At 50.2% G+C, this 16,981-nt stretch overlaps 2 protein-coding genes across 13 annotated transcripts in view; one reads left to right on the top strand and one right to left on the bottom strand.

The window, feature by feature from the left end:
* DZIP1 (DAZ interacting zinc finger protein 1) overlaps positions 1-16,981 on the bottom strand; it is a 585,021-nt gene that overhangs the window by 483,533 nt on the left and 84,507 nt on the right. For all 4 annotated transcript variants that reach the window (XM_033947541.1, XM_033947543.1, XM_033947540.1 and 1 more), the window contains exon 3: positions 1,836-1,920. In XM_033947541.1, coding sequence (XP_033803432.1) covers positions 1,836-1,920 — 85 coding nt within the window. The remainder of the gene's footprint in view (positions 1-1,835; positions 1,921-16,981) is intronic.
* The window catches only part of LOC117361931 (dnaJ homolog subfamily C member 3-like), a 150,556-nt gene that overhangs the window by 88,155 nt on the left and 45,420 nt on the right, over positions 1-16,981 (top strand). The gene's annotated exons all lie outside the window — the stretch shown is intronic.

Below are 16,981 nucleotides of genomic sequence, written 5' to 3'. Positions count from 1 at the left end.
TACACCAAACCTGCTTCTACATCCGCAAATTCAGATGGGTGAGCCACTCCTGACTCCAACATCCCATCTGCCGTCTGTTGGATCCATTGCAGACATGCGCACGCCGCATAGGAACTGCACACAGCCGCCTGCAAGGTGATAGCCACCACCTCGAAAGAGAGCTTTAGCGAAGACTCAATCTTACAATCCTGGGTGTCCTTCAACTGGCCATGTAGTCTTCTTGATAACCGCTGCTACCAAAGCGTCCACCCTCGGGAGCTTAAACCTCTCCAGCTTATCCTGCGCCACTGGGTACAATTGTTGCATGGCCTTTGCCACCCGGAACCCTGACTCCAGCGCATCCCATTGTGTCGAGATAAGCTCCTGCATGGCCTCACGGACTGGAACCATTTTAGGCGGTTTTCTCGTGCCCGCCATAAGGGGCTTTGCCTTTCCCACCCCTTGTGGATCGGCCTGAGACATATTCAGCCCTTGCAATGCTTTTGAAATAAAAGACAGTTCCTCTCTATGGAACAGGCATAGCACGGTGGGGTTATTCACTTCCCTAACCAGGGAATCCTCCAGCTTCAAATCTTCAACTTCCCCCTCCTCCAAGGAACCCTGAATAGGAAAAGAGAGGCTGGAGTCAGACCGAGGGTACCCTCCATCCGAGGGTATCAGCCTACGCTGCTTAGCCGCTTGTGCATCCACCTGAGGCTGAACTACAACCGCTTGAGCAGCAGCAGCTCCCCCACCACTTCCCCCTGCTGCGCAGGCTGAGAGCTCTGCAAGAGAAAGGATTTGTGCAAGAGCACTACAAATTCAGGGGAAATGACATGGCCTGCATTCCTGCTTTCACTGCCGACAAACCGCCCATCACAAAAATCGCCCCCGCTAATGAGGAAAGCCCGATGACATCATTTGGGCTTCCCCCAACCTCCGACACACTCGGTGCCATACTCGGCAATGCCGAGATCAAGGGAGAGCAGGGCAGCGCATCTTTTGCGTGGGAAATGTTCATGTCCTCCGGTGCCATGTTGGCTTCCTCCCCTGCGATGTCTGCACAGCCAGCTGAACACAAACTCAATGGTGTCCTGCGCGTCCCACAGCGTGAACACCTCTTTACTGCCTCTGCCGCCATAATATCCAAACCCGACACAATCGAACCAATGCAGACAGCTAAACAATAAAGCACAACACACCCGACTCTAGCAGACATGAAGAGAACTAAACACTGCTTACTCGACCTTATCAGGAATCTATTGCAGCACAGGTAGCTGTAGCCTGTACACGTGTCAAAAAGTATTACACTGCTACACAAAAGTTAGTCTCTGTTTGTTTGTTTTTTTTTGGAGGGGGGGTTTCTATGTGAAAGAAGAAATTCAGAGATTCAACACCACCTCATTTCCACAGAGGGGAAGGTGGGGCAGGAACCTGGGGGGGCCCTGATGAAACCTCCAAAACCGGCACCGTTCATCCAGATACCCCTAGCTCATTGAAGATCACTCTCAACGGGAGAAAAACTGGGCATAACACAGCAAAATGCCAGCAGCCAGTTGAATTTCAACCATCCGCCTGCTGGAGATATAGTATACTGAGTGGACAGGAGACGTTCCATCCAAGAGGAGCACCTGTAAATCAGTTTCTATATCTCCACCTGCTAGTAGATGCGTGCTATCCCACTAGTCGCTAGATTCATTTGCTGCTGTTGCTAAGGAAAGGGGCATTTTTGAAGGAGTGGTTAGGGCGGGATGTGGGCCGACCTAGACTTAATCGTACTGCAGGGATAATCAGATAAGAAATCACACTTCATGGTTTTTATTTGCTCAACAATTTATCAAATATTAAGTGCTTACCAAATGCAGTTTCTTCTGGATGGCGTCGGTGGACATGACTTTGAAGAAACGAATAATTCATAAAAGCTTTATCACAAAGTTGACACTGCAATAAAACATTAAATGATTCAAGTTCCAACACTGAGACAAGCAAAGCAAAATACTGTAATTCAGAAGCAGGCACAAAAAATGACAAAGAAGGGAGCCCTATCAGCTGAATAATATAAAATAACGTTGATAATCTTCATATTTTAAATACATGTTGGGCCTGCATACAATCATTTTTCCCATAAGAAAAAATGAAGTTAAATAGCATTTTACCTTTACTAACATTATCTTGAGTATATACATTTAAATGCATGCAGATACACCATATATACACCTAGCAGAAGCACTCATGGAGTAGTGCTGGAGCACGGTTTGGACTTTGACACAGGGGATGCTTGAATAGAAAGAAGATGGAAAAGCAACATGGTTACTGAAGTGTTACCTTGTGCAAGAATAGTGTGATCTGAGGTCGATATCAGACAGACTTGAATGGTCTGTCCCATGAATAGTGAGAGACAAAGAGTGGCTAAATACAGCATGGGGAATGGATGCCAATGCTGGTCAGACTTGTACGATCTGTGTCCAGCATGTGGCTAGAGACAATGAAGAGAGGCCAAATCCAGCATTGGGGAACAGAGGCCAATGCCAGACAGACATATAGGGGTCTGTGTCCTGCATTTGAAAGAGACAAAGAAGAATGGCCAAATCTAGGATTGGAGGCCAATGTCAGACAGACTTGTATGGTACGTGTCCCACAGTGGCCAAATCCAGTATAGAGGAACAGAGGCTTTGCTCCTGGGAAGAAGGGGGCGGGGCTTCCCACAAAATAAAATCAATCAGCTCAAGCAAAGATGGTGTCTGGGTGCAGTGAGGGGGATAACTAGATTCCCTTCCCCTCACTGTGCTGCTCACTGAAACATATAAGCAGGAACTCTTTATAATGTCAAAATGTACAGCGCTGTGTACGCCTTTCAGCGCTATATAAGTAATAAGTAGTAGCAGTAGTAGTAATATAAACGGTTAACATATAACAAGGTAGAATAAACTAGCAAGCTACCTGAGTGCAACCTGCAATAAGTCTTATTTATTTGACTTTTTAGCCTGTCCTCCCAAAGGAGAACAGGTTACAAATTAGGTACTCAAAGCATTTTCCCTATCTGTCCCAGCAGGCTCATAGTCTATCTAATGTATCAGGAGCAATGGAGGATTATGTGGCTTGCCCAGGGTTACAAGGAGCAGCTCGGGGTTTGAACCCATAATCTCAGGGTGCTGAGATGTAGCTCTAACCACTACGCCACACTCTCTTCTTAGAGTTCTGAATGCACTGAAATAGCTGTGTTAACCCCTATCCTTGTCCCTGCTGGATAAAGGAAAAAAACAAGCAAACCGGACTTCCAGGCTTGTCTGAGGCAGTAAGCAGGCTAAAATAACATTTTACAGGGTGGGCTTCAGGAATGATATGCCTATTTACTAGAAAGAAGATTATTGAGGTAAGTACCTTATCTTTCCTTTTAGTGCAAAACGCATATTATTCCTGAACTCTTGGGACATATAAAAGCAGTCCCTGGAATTCAGGATGGGACAGATGAGCCTGCTGAAAGTACGGACTATCCAAATGTGGAGTCCAATATGGCTGCCACATTCACGAAATTTTACAGGGTAGAAGTATTTATTTAAAATTTTTCTATACCGCTTAAGAACTAAATGGTTCACATGAATTAAAACAAACAATAATTATGACAAACTAAAATCTTACAGGGGCAAAATCAAAAAAAGCGTCTAAGTCCCCTTTTGGCCTAAGTCCCTAAACGTTCAACCCAGAAGTAGGGAAAGTGTCCATAACCAAAACAAACGTCCATGTTTTGATTATGGCCTTCCTCTGCCTAAACGCCCAATCTCCACTACGTCTAAAAGTACCCCCACAGCATGTCTACACTTTTTAGCCATAATGAAACAAAAACACGCCTAGGCCACAAACATCCAACAGAAGGGCTTTTAGGCAAAGGAGGAGCCAGTCCTTCGCCTAAAAGCTGGATTCTGTAACCGGTGTCTGTCAAAAACAACACCGGTTACAGAATCCCCCCCCCCACAACGATCCAGGCAGGAGGGTGCCCAAGCCCTCCTGCCATGTTAAACTGCGACCCCCCCTCCCGACATCGGGGCAAGAGGGAGTTCAAGCCCTCTTGCCCCAGCCAACCGCGGCACCCCCGACATATCGGGGCAAGAGGGAGCCCAAGCCCTCTTGCCCCCCCCCGACTCCCCGACTCCATCGGGGCAAGAGGGAGCCCAAGCCCTCCTGGCCCAGCCGATCGTGCCCCCCCACCGACTCGTTCGGGCCAGAAGGGAGCCCAAGCCCTCCTGGCCCAGCCGATCCTCTACCCCCACCCCCCACTACATTACAGGCAGGAGGGATCCCAGGCCCTCCTGCTCTCGACGAACCCCCCTCCCCCCAGCATCTGCCCCCCCCAGAATCCCCGATTGGCCCCCCTCCCAGCTGACCCGCGACCCCCCCGGCCGACCCCCCCACCCCCGTATCTTTAGGTAAGTTGGCCGGACAGACGGGTGCCAAACCCGTCCGTCTGGCAGGCAGTCCTCCGACAAATGGGGCCAGATTGGCCCAGCCTAACCAAAGCCCCGCCTACTGGTGGGGCCTAAGGTGCCTGGGCCTTAGGCACATGGCCCGGGTTGGGCGGGACTGCGTCAGAGGGAACGTGCTTCTGAGGACTGTGGCAGCCTACAAGGATCGCGTAGAGTACTGGCAATCCTCTCTGCAGATTGCGGTAAGAGTGGGAGGCCCGGGGGAAGCTGGAGGACCTGCAAAGAAGTGGGCGGGGAAGTGGGGCCCTGGTCTAGAAGTGCACGGAGGGAGGGAAGGGAGAAGGGGTACTGCTGGACAGGAAGAGCAGGGAAGGGAAGGGGGAAGGGGTAAACATAGAAACATAGAAGATGACGGCAGATAAGGGCCACAGCCCATCAGATCTGCCCACTCTACTGACCCATCCCCAAGTCTACTATCCTAGGGATCACACTCCTGGTGACAGGTTCCCTTGGCTTAACCCTCTAAGGGATCCCACATGGGCATCCCATTTGCTCTTAAATTCTTGCACGCTGTTTGCCTCGATCACCTGCACCGGGAGCTCGTTCCAAGGATCAACCACTCTCTCGGTGAAGAAATATTTCCTGGTGTCGCCATGAAATTTCCCGCCCGAGTTTGAGCGGATGCCCTCTTATGGCTGAGGATCCTTTGAGAAAGAGAATCTCTTCTTCCATCTCGATACGGCCGGTAATATACTTAAATGTCTCGATCATGTCTCCTCTCTCCCTACGTTCCTCGAGTGAGTACAGCCGCAAATTTTTCAGCCTTTCCTCGTACGATAGATCCTTGAGCCCTGAGACCATCCTGGTGGCCATCCGTTGCACCGACTCTACTCTCAGCACATCTTTTCGGTAGTGTGGCCTCCAGAATTGCACACAGTATTCCAAATGAGGCCTCACCATGGTTCTGTATAATGGTATTATGACTTCAGGCTTCTGGCTGACGAAACTCCTGCGGATTAGAGAGCTGCACGGGAACGGGGACGACGGGAATCCCGCGGGACCCGCGGGCATCCCGCGGGTTCCCCCTTCGGGTCACGGGGATCCCGTGGGGATGCCCCTAGGGTCGCGGGGATCCCGTGGGGACGCCCCCTAGGGTCGCGGGGATCCCATGGGGACGCCTCCGAGGGTCGCGGGGCTCCTGCGGGGCTGCATGTACTCAGTCGCGCGGCTCTTCTTCTCCCTACCTTCTCTGCTTGCAGCACAGAGCCGAACGGAAGTCTTCCCGACGTCAGCGCTGATGTCGGAGGGGAGGGAGGGCTTAAACAAAGCCCTCCCTCCCTCCGACGTCAGCGCTGACATCGGGAAGACTTCCGTTCGGCTCTGTGCTGCAGGCAGGGCAGGTAAGGAGAAGGAGAGTAGCCTCGGTTCGAGTGGCTACCAAGGGAGGGGGGCGGTCCGCCCCGCCCCGGGTGCAGCACAGCCGGCCAGGTCCCCTTACTTTTGTGGCACTTCCCCGACCGACCGATAACAGCCCGGGTCCGACAATCCTCCCTGCCCTGTAGCCGCGAATCTAAATTACCTTCTTACAGCAGCTGTCCCCGCGCAACTCTCTACTGCGGATGCAACCTAACAACTGTCTTGCCTTAGATGAAGCCTTCTCTACATGATCAGCAATTTTCATGTCTGCGCTGATGATCACTCCCAAGTCTCGTTCTGTTGAAGTTCTAGCTAAGGTCTCACCATTCAAGGTGTAAATTCTGCACGGATTTCTGCTGCCGAGGTGCATGAACTTGCATTTCTTAGCTTTGAAGCCCAGCTGCCAGGTCGAGGACCAAAGCTCCAACAAATGTAGGTCCTGTGTCATACTATCGGGTGAATTGCCATCTCTCACTATATTGCATAGTTTGGCGTCGTCGGCGAATAACGTTACCTTACCTTGAAGCCCCTGAGTTAGGTCACCTATATATAGGAATAATATATAAGTTATAGGAGGTCCTATGAACTGAATCTGTTGGTCTATAACCAGTCTAACAAGATTACATGACTGGCAGCATCAAAGGCTGCAGAAATGTTAAGAGGAATGATCACAACCATATCACCACAGCCAAGGTCATTCCTAAATAGAAATAAGTAATGTTCTAATATTATGCCCAGTAAGAAATCCACAATGAAAAAAGACTGAGTACAGAATGATCACCAAGAGAATCCTGGGGCAGAGCTACGATAGCATTGTTTTCTTGGTTAATTTGGGCTATTAATCAAAAGGCACTTAGTTTGAGAGTGATTTCACATTCTACTCTTTCCCTGTAGGCTCATATTAGGAAAGTGACCTGCATAGAGGAAGGAGTGGCCTAGTGGTTAGACCTATAGTCTCAACACCCTGAGGTTGTGGGTTAAAATCCTGCACTGCTCCTTGTAACCCTGAGCAAGTCACTCAATCCCCCCAATGCCCCAGGTGCATTAGATAGATTGTGAGCCCACCAGGACAGATAGGGACAAATGACTGCGTAATGGAATGTAAACCACTGAGACAATGAATAAATGATATACAAATAACTAAAATAGAGTATTTTAAGTTTGTATTCATGAATTTCAGATCTAAAAAGAAATCGTCTTTGTGCTAGTCCGGTAAGGTCCTTCAGCATCAACCCCGTGGTTGGGTTCAACATGTCTAGCTATGAATATGTTGAAAAGGAGCGGGCCCAAGACTGAGCCCTGCGGTACTCCACTGGTCACCTCCGATGTTTTAGAGAGGGTACCATTAACTACCACCCTCTGAAGTCTGCCACTCAGCCAGTCATTGACCCATGTAGTTAGTGTTTCTCCCAGCTCCACTGATTTCATCTTGCTCAACAGCCTGCGATGCGGGACACTATCGAAAGCTTTGCTGAAGTCTAGGTATACGACGTCCATGGATTCTCCCAAGTCTAACTGTTTTTTTACCAAGTCAAAGAAGCTGATGAGATTGGATTGGCAGGACCTACCCTTGGTGAATCCGTGTTGACTGGGATCTCGTAGATTCTCCTCATCCAAGATTGCGTCTAATTTACATTTGATTAGTGTTTCCATGAGTTTGCACACTATTGATGTGAGACTCACCGGTCTGTAATTTGCAGCCTCTGCCCTGCAACCCTTTTTGTGCAGTGGAACGACGTTAGTTGTTTTCCAGTCTATGGGGACTCTCCCCGAACTTAGGGAGAGATTGAAGAGCCTTGATAGCGGTTCTGCCAGGACATCACGCAGCTCACTGAGCACCCTGGGGTGTAGATTGTCCGGTCCCATGGCTTTGTTCACCTTGAGTCTTGCCAATTCGTAGTAGACGTCGCCAGGTGTTAACTCGAAATTCTGAAACGGGTCTTCCACGCTGTGCCTTGCCTGCAACTGCGGACCGTGCCCCGGTGCCTCACAGGTGAAGACCGAGCAGAAGTATTCATTCAGTAGTTCTGCTTTATCGGAATCTGATTCTGCGCAGTTCCCATCTGGTTTTCTAAGGCGTACTATCCCGTCTGTGTTTTTTTTCCTCTCACTAATATACCTGAAGAAGGATTTGTCCCCTTTCTTCATGTTCTTTGCCAGAGTCTCTTCCACTCGAAGTTTGGCCTCCATGACTGCCGTTTTGACCGCTGCAGACCTCGCCCTATGTTCTAGTTTAGCTTCCCTAGTCTCTGTTCATTTGTAGGAAATAAATGCTTTTTTCTTCTCCTTGACAAGGTGCGAGATTTCTGCGGAGTACCATTGGGGTTTGTTGTTTCTCTGCCGTTTGTGTACTGATTTAATGTAGAGGCTTGTTGCTTCATGTATGGTAGATTTTAGGGATGACCACATAGCTTCCACATCATCGGTCGTAGCTTGGTTCTGCAGTGTCCGGTGGACGAAATCTCCCATGCGTTCGAAGTCAGTGCCTCGGAAGTTGAGTACTTTTGTTTTCGTGTTTGATCTAGGGAAACCTTTCCTGAGGTAGAACCACACCATGTTGTGGTCGCTGGAGGCTAGCGTATCTCCTACCGAGACCTTCGAGACACTATCCCCGTTGGTGAGTACCAGGTCCAGGATCGCCTGGGCCCTAGTGAGTTCCAATACCATTTGTTTGAGTCGTGCTCCCTTTATGGATGTTAACAGTCTCCTGCTGCTGCTGGTTATTGCTGAGTATGAGTTCCAATCTGCGTCAGGCATGTTGAAGTCTCCTAGCAGAACAGCGTCTCCCTGTAGAGTGATATTCTCTATGTCTTCAATTAATTCGGAGTCTTTGTCTTCCAGTTGTCTTGGAGGTCTATATACTACACCAAGATACAGGCATTTTTCCCTGCCTCTGGACAGGTTCACCCAGAGGGATTCCCCAGTGTACTTGACATCTGTGATTCTGGTAGTTTTGATGTCTTCTTTAATGTATAGTGTCACCCCTCCCCCTGACTTTCCCTTTCTGTCCTGACGAAATAAGTTGTATCCCAGTATAGCCATATCCCACCCATGAGAGTCTGTGAACCAAGTTTCGGATATTGCCACCACGGCAAGGTCGGCATTCATTATTTCGGTCTCTAATTCTAGAATCTTATTGCCTAAACTGTGTGCATTAATATACATAGCCCTCCATACCCCGTGATTGCTAAGTCCCTGTGGGGAGTTTCCCACCTGGGGGTAGTGTGACTCCTAGAGAATTGTTTGCAATGGGGGCACTTACTTTGGACTTAGAATCGGAGTTTTGACTCACCTCGTCAGGATCGTACCTTACTGCACTTGTATCTGAGTGGGTACCCTCCCCCGACTTACCTAGTTTAAAGCCCTACGAAGCAGGCGGGCTAGTCGGTGTCCAAAGACGTGCTTACCCCTACTGGTCAGATGGAGTCCATCTGGTCCCTGAATTCCTTGCAACGCCTCTCCATAGTTCAGGAATCCGAAGTTCATTTCCCGGCACCATCTTGAAGCCACTCGTTAGTCCTCAGTATACGCTCATCCCTGGCACTTCCTTTGCCTCTAACTGGGAGGATCGAGAAGACCACCTGCGCTCCTGTCTGCTTCAGCCTCTCACCCAGGGCTCCAAAGTCTCTAGTTATGTTCTCCGGGGTGTTCTTAGGAGTGTCGTTTGTGCCAATGTGGATGAGGACCATGGGGAAGTGATCTTGGGGCTTGAGAAGCCTATCAAGACAGGCAATGACATCTCAGACCCTGGCTCCAGGCAGACAGCAAATCTCCCTTGACTGCATATCTGGTCTGCAGATTGGTCCCTCGGTGCCCCTCAATGACTATTACTCTGCGCTTCTTTGGGAGGAGACGATCAGTTGTCCCCGGAGTTGGAGCCTTGCGCTGGACTACCTCCTGCTCCTTGTCGACATCTTCTACCTGTAGGATCTGGAATCTGTTCCTCAGGGTGAGTTGTGGGGTGGATGTAAAGCTGCCCTGTTGGTGAGAAAAAGAAGAATAGGGTGAAGAGATTGAAAGAGGGTGGTGGGATCTCCGGTGTTTGTCCGTGGAGGAGGTCACCAGCTGCCAGGTCTCCAGCCATCTCCTGTACCCCAATTGTTGGTTTCAAAGCTGGTGATTTGGGTGTCTCAAGGGAGGACATGTCTTGGGCCAGCTCGGTGATTTGGGACAGCTCCTGGATGACTCCGTCAATGTAGGCCTCATCCTTTCGGATGCTTCTCAGGCGTTTCACCTCATCCCTGAGACTCCTAAGTTCCTGCATGATGTCTCCGTCTAGCTGGTCGACCTCCTCTGTCTGTGTAGAGATTGTGGAGAACAGGGGGGGGAGGAGGATGATCTTGGTCTGCACAGAGACCTCTGTCCACAGTCCTGGGTCCTCCTCCTTCTGTACGCATACCGTGGTTGCCCCCTGGGTCCCCCCAGTTACAGGACAGTTGGTCTTCATTGCAGACATGGCGCTTCTTGTTCTCCCTGCCATAACCAAGTTGTAGCTGAGGTCTGCCTGATAGTAAGGGGAGGGAGGTAAAAGAACATAAGAACATATGACTTGCCGCTGCTGGGTCAGACCGGTGGTCCATCGTGCCCAGTAGTCTGCTCATGCAGTGGCCCTTAGGTCAAAGACCAGTGCCCTAACTGAGACTAGCCTTACCTACATACGTTCTGGTTCAGCAGCAACTTGTCTAACTTTGTCTTGAATCCCTGGAGGGTGTTTTCCCCCTATGACAGCCTCCGGAACAGCGTTCCAGTTTTCTACCACTCCCTGGGTAAAGAAGAACTTCCTTACGTTTGTACGGAATCTTTCCCCTTTTAACTTTAGAGAGTGCCACCTTTCTCCCTACCTTGGAGAGGGTGAACAACCTGTCTTTATCTACTATTCCCTTCATTATCTTGAATGTTTCGATCATGTCCCCTCTCGGTCTCCTCTTTTCAAGGGAAAAGAAGCCCAGTTTCTCTAATCTCTCACTGCACGGCAACTCCACCAGCCCCTCAACCATTTTAGTCGTTATTCTCTGGACCCTCTCGAGTAGTACTGTGTCCTTCTTCATGAACGGCGACCAATGCTCGATGCAGTATTCCAGGTGAGGGCATACCATGGTGCGGTACAGTGGCATGATAACCTTCTCCGATCTGTTTGTGATCTCCTTATTAATCATTCCTAGCATTCTGTTCACCCGGCTTCGTTGACTTGTCAACCAGTATTCCCAAGTCTCTTTCCTGGGGGGTCTCTCCAAGCACTGCACCGACATGCATCACCTTACACTTATCCACGTTAAACCTTATTTGCCATGTCGCAGCCATTTCTCGAGCGTGTTTATGTCACATTGTAGGTCTTCGCAATCCTCCTGCGCCTTCACTATTCTGAATAACTTTGTATCGTCTGCAAATTTAATCACTTCACTCGACATACCAACGCCTTCTGAAAATCCAGATATACAATGTCGACTGGGTTATCCTTGTCTCCCTCCCTGTTTACTCCCTTGAAGAAGTGCAGCAAGTTCATCAAGCAAGATATTCCTTTGCTGAAGCCGTGCTGGCTGGTCCTCATCAGATTATGTCCGTCACAGAGAGCCAGGCGAAGGGCTGAGAAAGTGGGGAGAGAGTCTCAGCAGCCGAGGCGAGCAGCAAAAGCCTGGGATTTGTTTTTTCTTTTCTTTTTTAGCATCGGGGAAGCGGCGAGAGTAGCTCCTCCCCCCCAACGCATCAGCAGTAGGCGCCAGGCCCCTCCATAAAAGGAGGCGAGCCGACGGTCCGCCACTGCACAGAGAGCTAGGCGAAGGGCTGAGAAAGCGGGGAGAGAGTCTCAGCAGGCGAGGCGAGCGGCAAAAGCCTGGGATTTGTTTTTTCTTTTCTTTTTTAGCATCGGGGAAACGGCGAGAGTAGCTCCGCCCCCCACCAACGCATCAGTAGTAGGCGCCGGGCCCCTCCATAAAAGGAGGCGAGCTGACGGTCCGCCACTGCACAGAGAGCTAGGCGAAGGGCTGAGAAAGCGGGGAGAGAGTCTCAGCAGGCGAGGCGAGCGGCAAAAGCCTGGGATTTGTTTTTTCTTTTCTTTTTTAGCATCGGGGAAGCGGCGAGAGTAGCTCCTCCCCCCCCAACGCATCAGCAGTAGGCGCCGGGCCCCTCCATAAAAGGAGGCGAGCCGACGGTCCGCCACTGCACAGAGAGCTAGGCGAAGGGCTGAGAAAGCGGGGAGAGAGTCTCAGCAGGCAAGGCGAGCGGCAAAAGCCTGGGATTTGTTTTTTCTTTTCTTTTTTAGCATCGGGGAAACGGCGAGAGTAGCTCCGCCCCCCACCAACGCATCAGCAGTAGGCGCCGGGCCCCTCCATAAAAGGAGGCGAGCCGACGGTCCGCCACTGCACAGAGAGCTAGGCGAAGGGCTGAGAAAGCGGGGAGAGAGTCTCAGCAGGCGAGGCGAGCGGCAAAAGTCTGGGATTTGTTTTTTCTTTTCTTTTTTAGCATCGGGGAAACGGCGAGAGTAGCTCTGCCCCCCACCAACGCATCAGCAGTAGGCGCCGGGCCCCTCCATAAAAGGAGGCGAGCCGACGGTCCGCCACTGCACAGAGAGCCAGGCGAAGGGCTGAGAAAGCGGGGAGAGAGTCTCAGCAGGCGAGGCGAGCGGCAAAAGCCTGGGATTTGTTTTTTCTTTTCTTTTTTAGCATCGGGGATGCGGCGAGAGTAGCTCCGCCCCCCCAACGCATCAGCAGTAGGCGCCGGGCCCCTCCATAAAAAGAGGCGAGCCGACGGTCCGCCACTCCACAGAGAGCCAGGCGAAGGGCTTAGAAAGCGGGGAGAGAGTCTCAGCAGGCGAGGCGAGCGGCAAAAGCCTGGGATTTGTTTTTTCTTTTCTTTTTTAGCATCGGGGAAGCGGCGAGAGTAGCTCCGCCCCACCAACACATCAGCAGTAGGCGCCGGGCCCCTCCATAAAAGGAGGCGAGCCGACGGTCCGCCACTGCACAGAGAGCCAGGCGAAGGGCTGAGAAAGCGGGGAGAGAGTCTCAGCAGGCGAGGCGAGCGGCAAAAGCCTGGGATTTGTTTTTTCTTTTCTTTTTTAGCATCGGGGAAGCGGCGAGAGTAGCTCCGCCCCCCCCAACGCATCAGCAGTAGGCGCCGGGCCCCTCCATAAAAGGAGGCGAGCCGACGGTCCGCCACTGCACAGAGAGCCAGGCGAAGGGCTGAGAAAGCGGGGAGAGAGTCTCAGCAGGCGAGGCGAGCGGCAAAAGCCTGGGATTTGTTTTTTCTTTTCTTTTTTAGCATCGGGGAAACGGCGAGAGTAGCTCCGCCCCCCCAACGCATCAGCAGTAGGCGCCGGGCCCCTCCATAAAAGGAGGCGAGCCGACGGTCCGCCACTGCACAGAGAGCCAGGCGAAGGGCTGAGAAAGCGGGGAGAGAGTCTCAGCAGGCAAGGCGAGCGGCAAAAGCCTGGGATTTGTTTTTTCTTTTCTTTTTTAGCATCGGGGAAGCGGCGAGAGTAGCTCCGTCCCCCCAATGCATCAGCAGTAGGCGCCGGGCCCCTCCATAAAAGGGGCGAGAGCGCCTTTGCGAAGGGCCTCAAGAAGGGCCTCTAAACAGAGCCCTTCCACATTCATCCAGATACACTCCTCTAAACAGAGCCTTTCCACTTGAGCCAGAAACACCCCTCTCTTCCCACACACGAAAACAGATAATCTCCTTTATCACATGCAAACAAGCACTCAGGCAAACACACTCTTTCCTTGACTCACATTCCTTTTTATTTTATTTTTTTTCTTTCTTCCTCTTTTTTGAAATGGCAGGGAGAACTAGGAGCGCCAAGACTACTATCAAGTTCAACACTCCAGCATCCGGAGAGACCCGGGGGATGGCCAAGGACTCTACACAGAAGGCAGAGAATGCCACTGAGCGGGGAACAGATGTCTCAGTGCTGACCGAGGCCACCCCCCTCCCACAGTATGCTTCGGTCTCTACGCAGACAGAGGAGATGAGACAGGTAGAAGCGGACGAGGACATTATGCAGGAACTACGGAGCCTCAGGGAGGAGGTGAAATGCTTGAGGTGCATCAGGGAGGATGAGGCCTTCATCGACGATGCCATCCAGGAACTGTCTCATATCACAGAACGAAGCCTCGACAAGACCATCCTTGGCACTCCCAAACCTACAGCTCTAAATTCAACGATCGGAATACAGGAAATGATTGGAGATGCCGGTCCATGGCAGCTGGTAACCTCTTCTACTGGCAAGCAAAGAAACCCCCTCCCCCATTCTCACTGTCTTCTTCTTTTTCTCTCAAACAGGGCAGCTCTACACCAACCCCACAACTTTCCCTGAAGAATAGATTTCACGTCCTTCAAGAAGGAACTGTCGAGGATGAAACAGAGGGGGCTCACGAGGATTCTGAACAAAGAACATCGGCTACAGTTCTCGCTGCTCGACCCCCCCCCCCCCCGCCCCAGAAGGAGCGTAGAGTGGTGGTCATCGGAGACTCCATGCTAAGAGGCACCGAAGGACCAATTTGCAGACCAGATTTGCAGTCGAGGGAGGTCTGCTGTCTCCCTGGAGCCAGGATCCGGGACATCACCACCAGTATAGACAAACTTCTGAAACTTACTGACCATTTCCCTATGTTTCTCATTCATGTAGGTACCAACGATACTGCCAGAAGCACATCAGACAGCATCCCTGAAGACTTCGAGGCCCTGGGAAGAAAGCTGAAGCAGACAGGAGCACAGGTGGTCTTCTCATCAATTCTCCCGGTAAGAGACAAAGACAGAGAAAGGGAAGAGCGTATCCATCGGACCGAGTGGCTTCGCGAATGGTGTTTAGAGATGAACTTTGGATTCCTAGACCACGGAGAGGCGCTACAAGGACTACTGGGACAAGACGGACTACACCTAACAAAGAGAGGCAAGAAAGTTTTTGGACATCGACTAGCACGCCTACTTCGGAAGGCTTTAAACTAGGTAAGTTGGGGGAGGGTTCATACATACATACAAGGGCAGCAAGGATCCACCCTGGGGAAGCAAGTAAAACCCATACTTTTGAGCCTAAGGTAAGTGCCCATAGTATACACAAAAAAACAGGAGTCACACTAATGGGGATAGGCATCTCATCACAAATTTGGAGAGCAATGTATGTTAATGCACACAGCTTGGGCAACAAAATCCTGGAACTAGAAACAGAGATAAGGAATGCTGATCTTGACATAGTAGCGATAACCGAGACCTGGTTCACGGACTCGCATGGGTGGGATATGGTTATACCAGGCTACAATCTACTTCGTCGGGACAGAGAGGGCAAATTAGGAGGGGGGTAGCACTATACACTAAGGATAATATCAAAACTACCAGGATCACAGAGGTTAGATACACAGGGGAATCACTTTGGGTAAACCTGGCCAGAGGGAAAGAAAAATGCCTTTACCTCGGTGTGGTATACAGGCCTCCGAGACAACAGGAAGACAGAGACAAGGAATTGATTGAGGACATAGAGAACATCACTCTGCGTGGTGACACAGTACTGTTATGGGACTTCAACATGCCAGACGCAGACTGGAACACCCTCTCCGCGACTACGAGTGGCAGCAGAAGAATATTAACCTCCATTAAGGGTACACAACTCAAACAAATGGTATTAGAGCCCACCAGGGAAAAGGCAATACTGGACCTGGTACTCACAAATGGAGACAGTGTCTCAGAAGTATCAGTGGGAGACACGCTGGCTTCCAGTGACCACAACATGGTATGGCTCAACCTCAGGAAATGCTTCTCTAAATCAAACACAGCAACGAGAGTCCTCAACTTTAGGGGCGCAGATTTCGACCACATGAGAGACTTTGTCCATCAGGAGCTGCAAAACCATGCAGAAACTGACAATCTGGAAACTATGTGGTCAAATCTAAAAACCATCCTAAACGAAGCATCTAGCCGCTACATAAATACAGTAAGCAAACGCCGGAGAAACAAAAAACCACAATGGTTCAGCAAGGAAATTTCGGACCTCATTAAAAAGAAAAAAGAAGCATTTATCACCTACAAACATCTTGAGAAAAGAGAGGCAAAAGAAGACTATCTGGCCAGATCTAAGGCTGTCAAAAAGGCAGTCAGGGAAGCCAAACTTCAAACAGAGGAAGATCTAGCATGGAATATTAAAAAAGGGGACAAATCCTTCTTCAGGTACATTAGCAACAGGAAGAGAAACAAAGATGGGATAGTACGCCTTAGGCAATCAGACGGAAACAACGCAGAATCTGATTATACCAAGGCAGAACTGCTAAACGAATACTTCTGCTCAGTATTCACCTGTGAAGCACCGGGAGCTGGTCCGCAACTACAGATAAGAGACAGCCAAAATGACCTGTTTCATGATTACGAGTTTACACTCAGTAGCGTCTACCACGAACTTTCAAGACTCAAAGTAGACAAAGCCATGGGACCAGACAATCTACACCCCAGGGTACTCAGAGAGCTGAGTGAAGTTCTGGCTGAACTACTATCCGTGCTCTTCAATCTTTCCATGCGCACGGGAAAAGTACCCCTAGACTGGAAAACAGCTAACGTAATTCCACTCCACAAAAAGGGCTGCAGAACAGAGGCAGAAAATTACAGACCGGTGAGTCTTACATCCATAGTGTCAAACTCATGGAAACACTGATCAAACAGAAACTCGACGAAATTCTAGACGAAGAAAATTTACGAGATCCACACCAACACGGATTTACCAGGGGAAGGTTCTGCCAATCTAATCTGATTGACTTCTTTGACTGGGTGACCAGTCATCTGGATGCCGGGGAGTCCCTGGATGTGATATATTTGGACTTCAGCAAAGCTTTTGATAGCGTCCCACACCGCAGGCTGTTGAACAAACTAAAATCGATGGGATTAGGGGATACATTCACTACATGGGTAAAGGATTGGCTAGATGGTAGGCTTCAAAGGGTGATGGTAAATGGTACCCCCTCCAAAACGTCAGCAGTAACGAGTGGAGTACCTCAGGGCTCCGTCTTAGGGCCGATTCTATTCAATTTATTCATAGGAGATTTGACCCAAGGGCTTAGAGGAAAAGTATCACTGTTTGCCGACGACGCCAAACTATGCAACATAGTAGGCAAAAGCAGTGTTCCTGACTTTATGATGCAAAACCTACGGAAACTGGAACAGTGGCAGCTAGGCTTCAATGCTAAAAAATG

The sequence above is a fragment of the Geotrypetes seraphini genome, chromosome 6, assembly GCF_902459505.1.
Source record: "Geotrypetes seraphini chromosome 6, aGeoSer1.1, whole genome shotgun sequence".
Classification (NCBI taxonomy): domain Eukaryota; kingdom Metazoa; phylum Chordata; class Amphibia; order Gymnophiona; family Dermophiidae; genus Geotrypetes; species Geotrypetes seraphini.
Note: the sequence above shows the minus strand (reverse complement) of the source record. Positions and strands in the feature narration are given on the sequence as shown.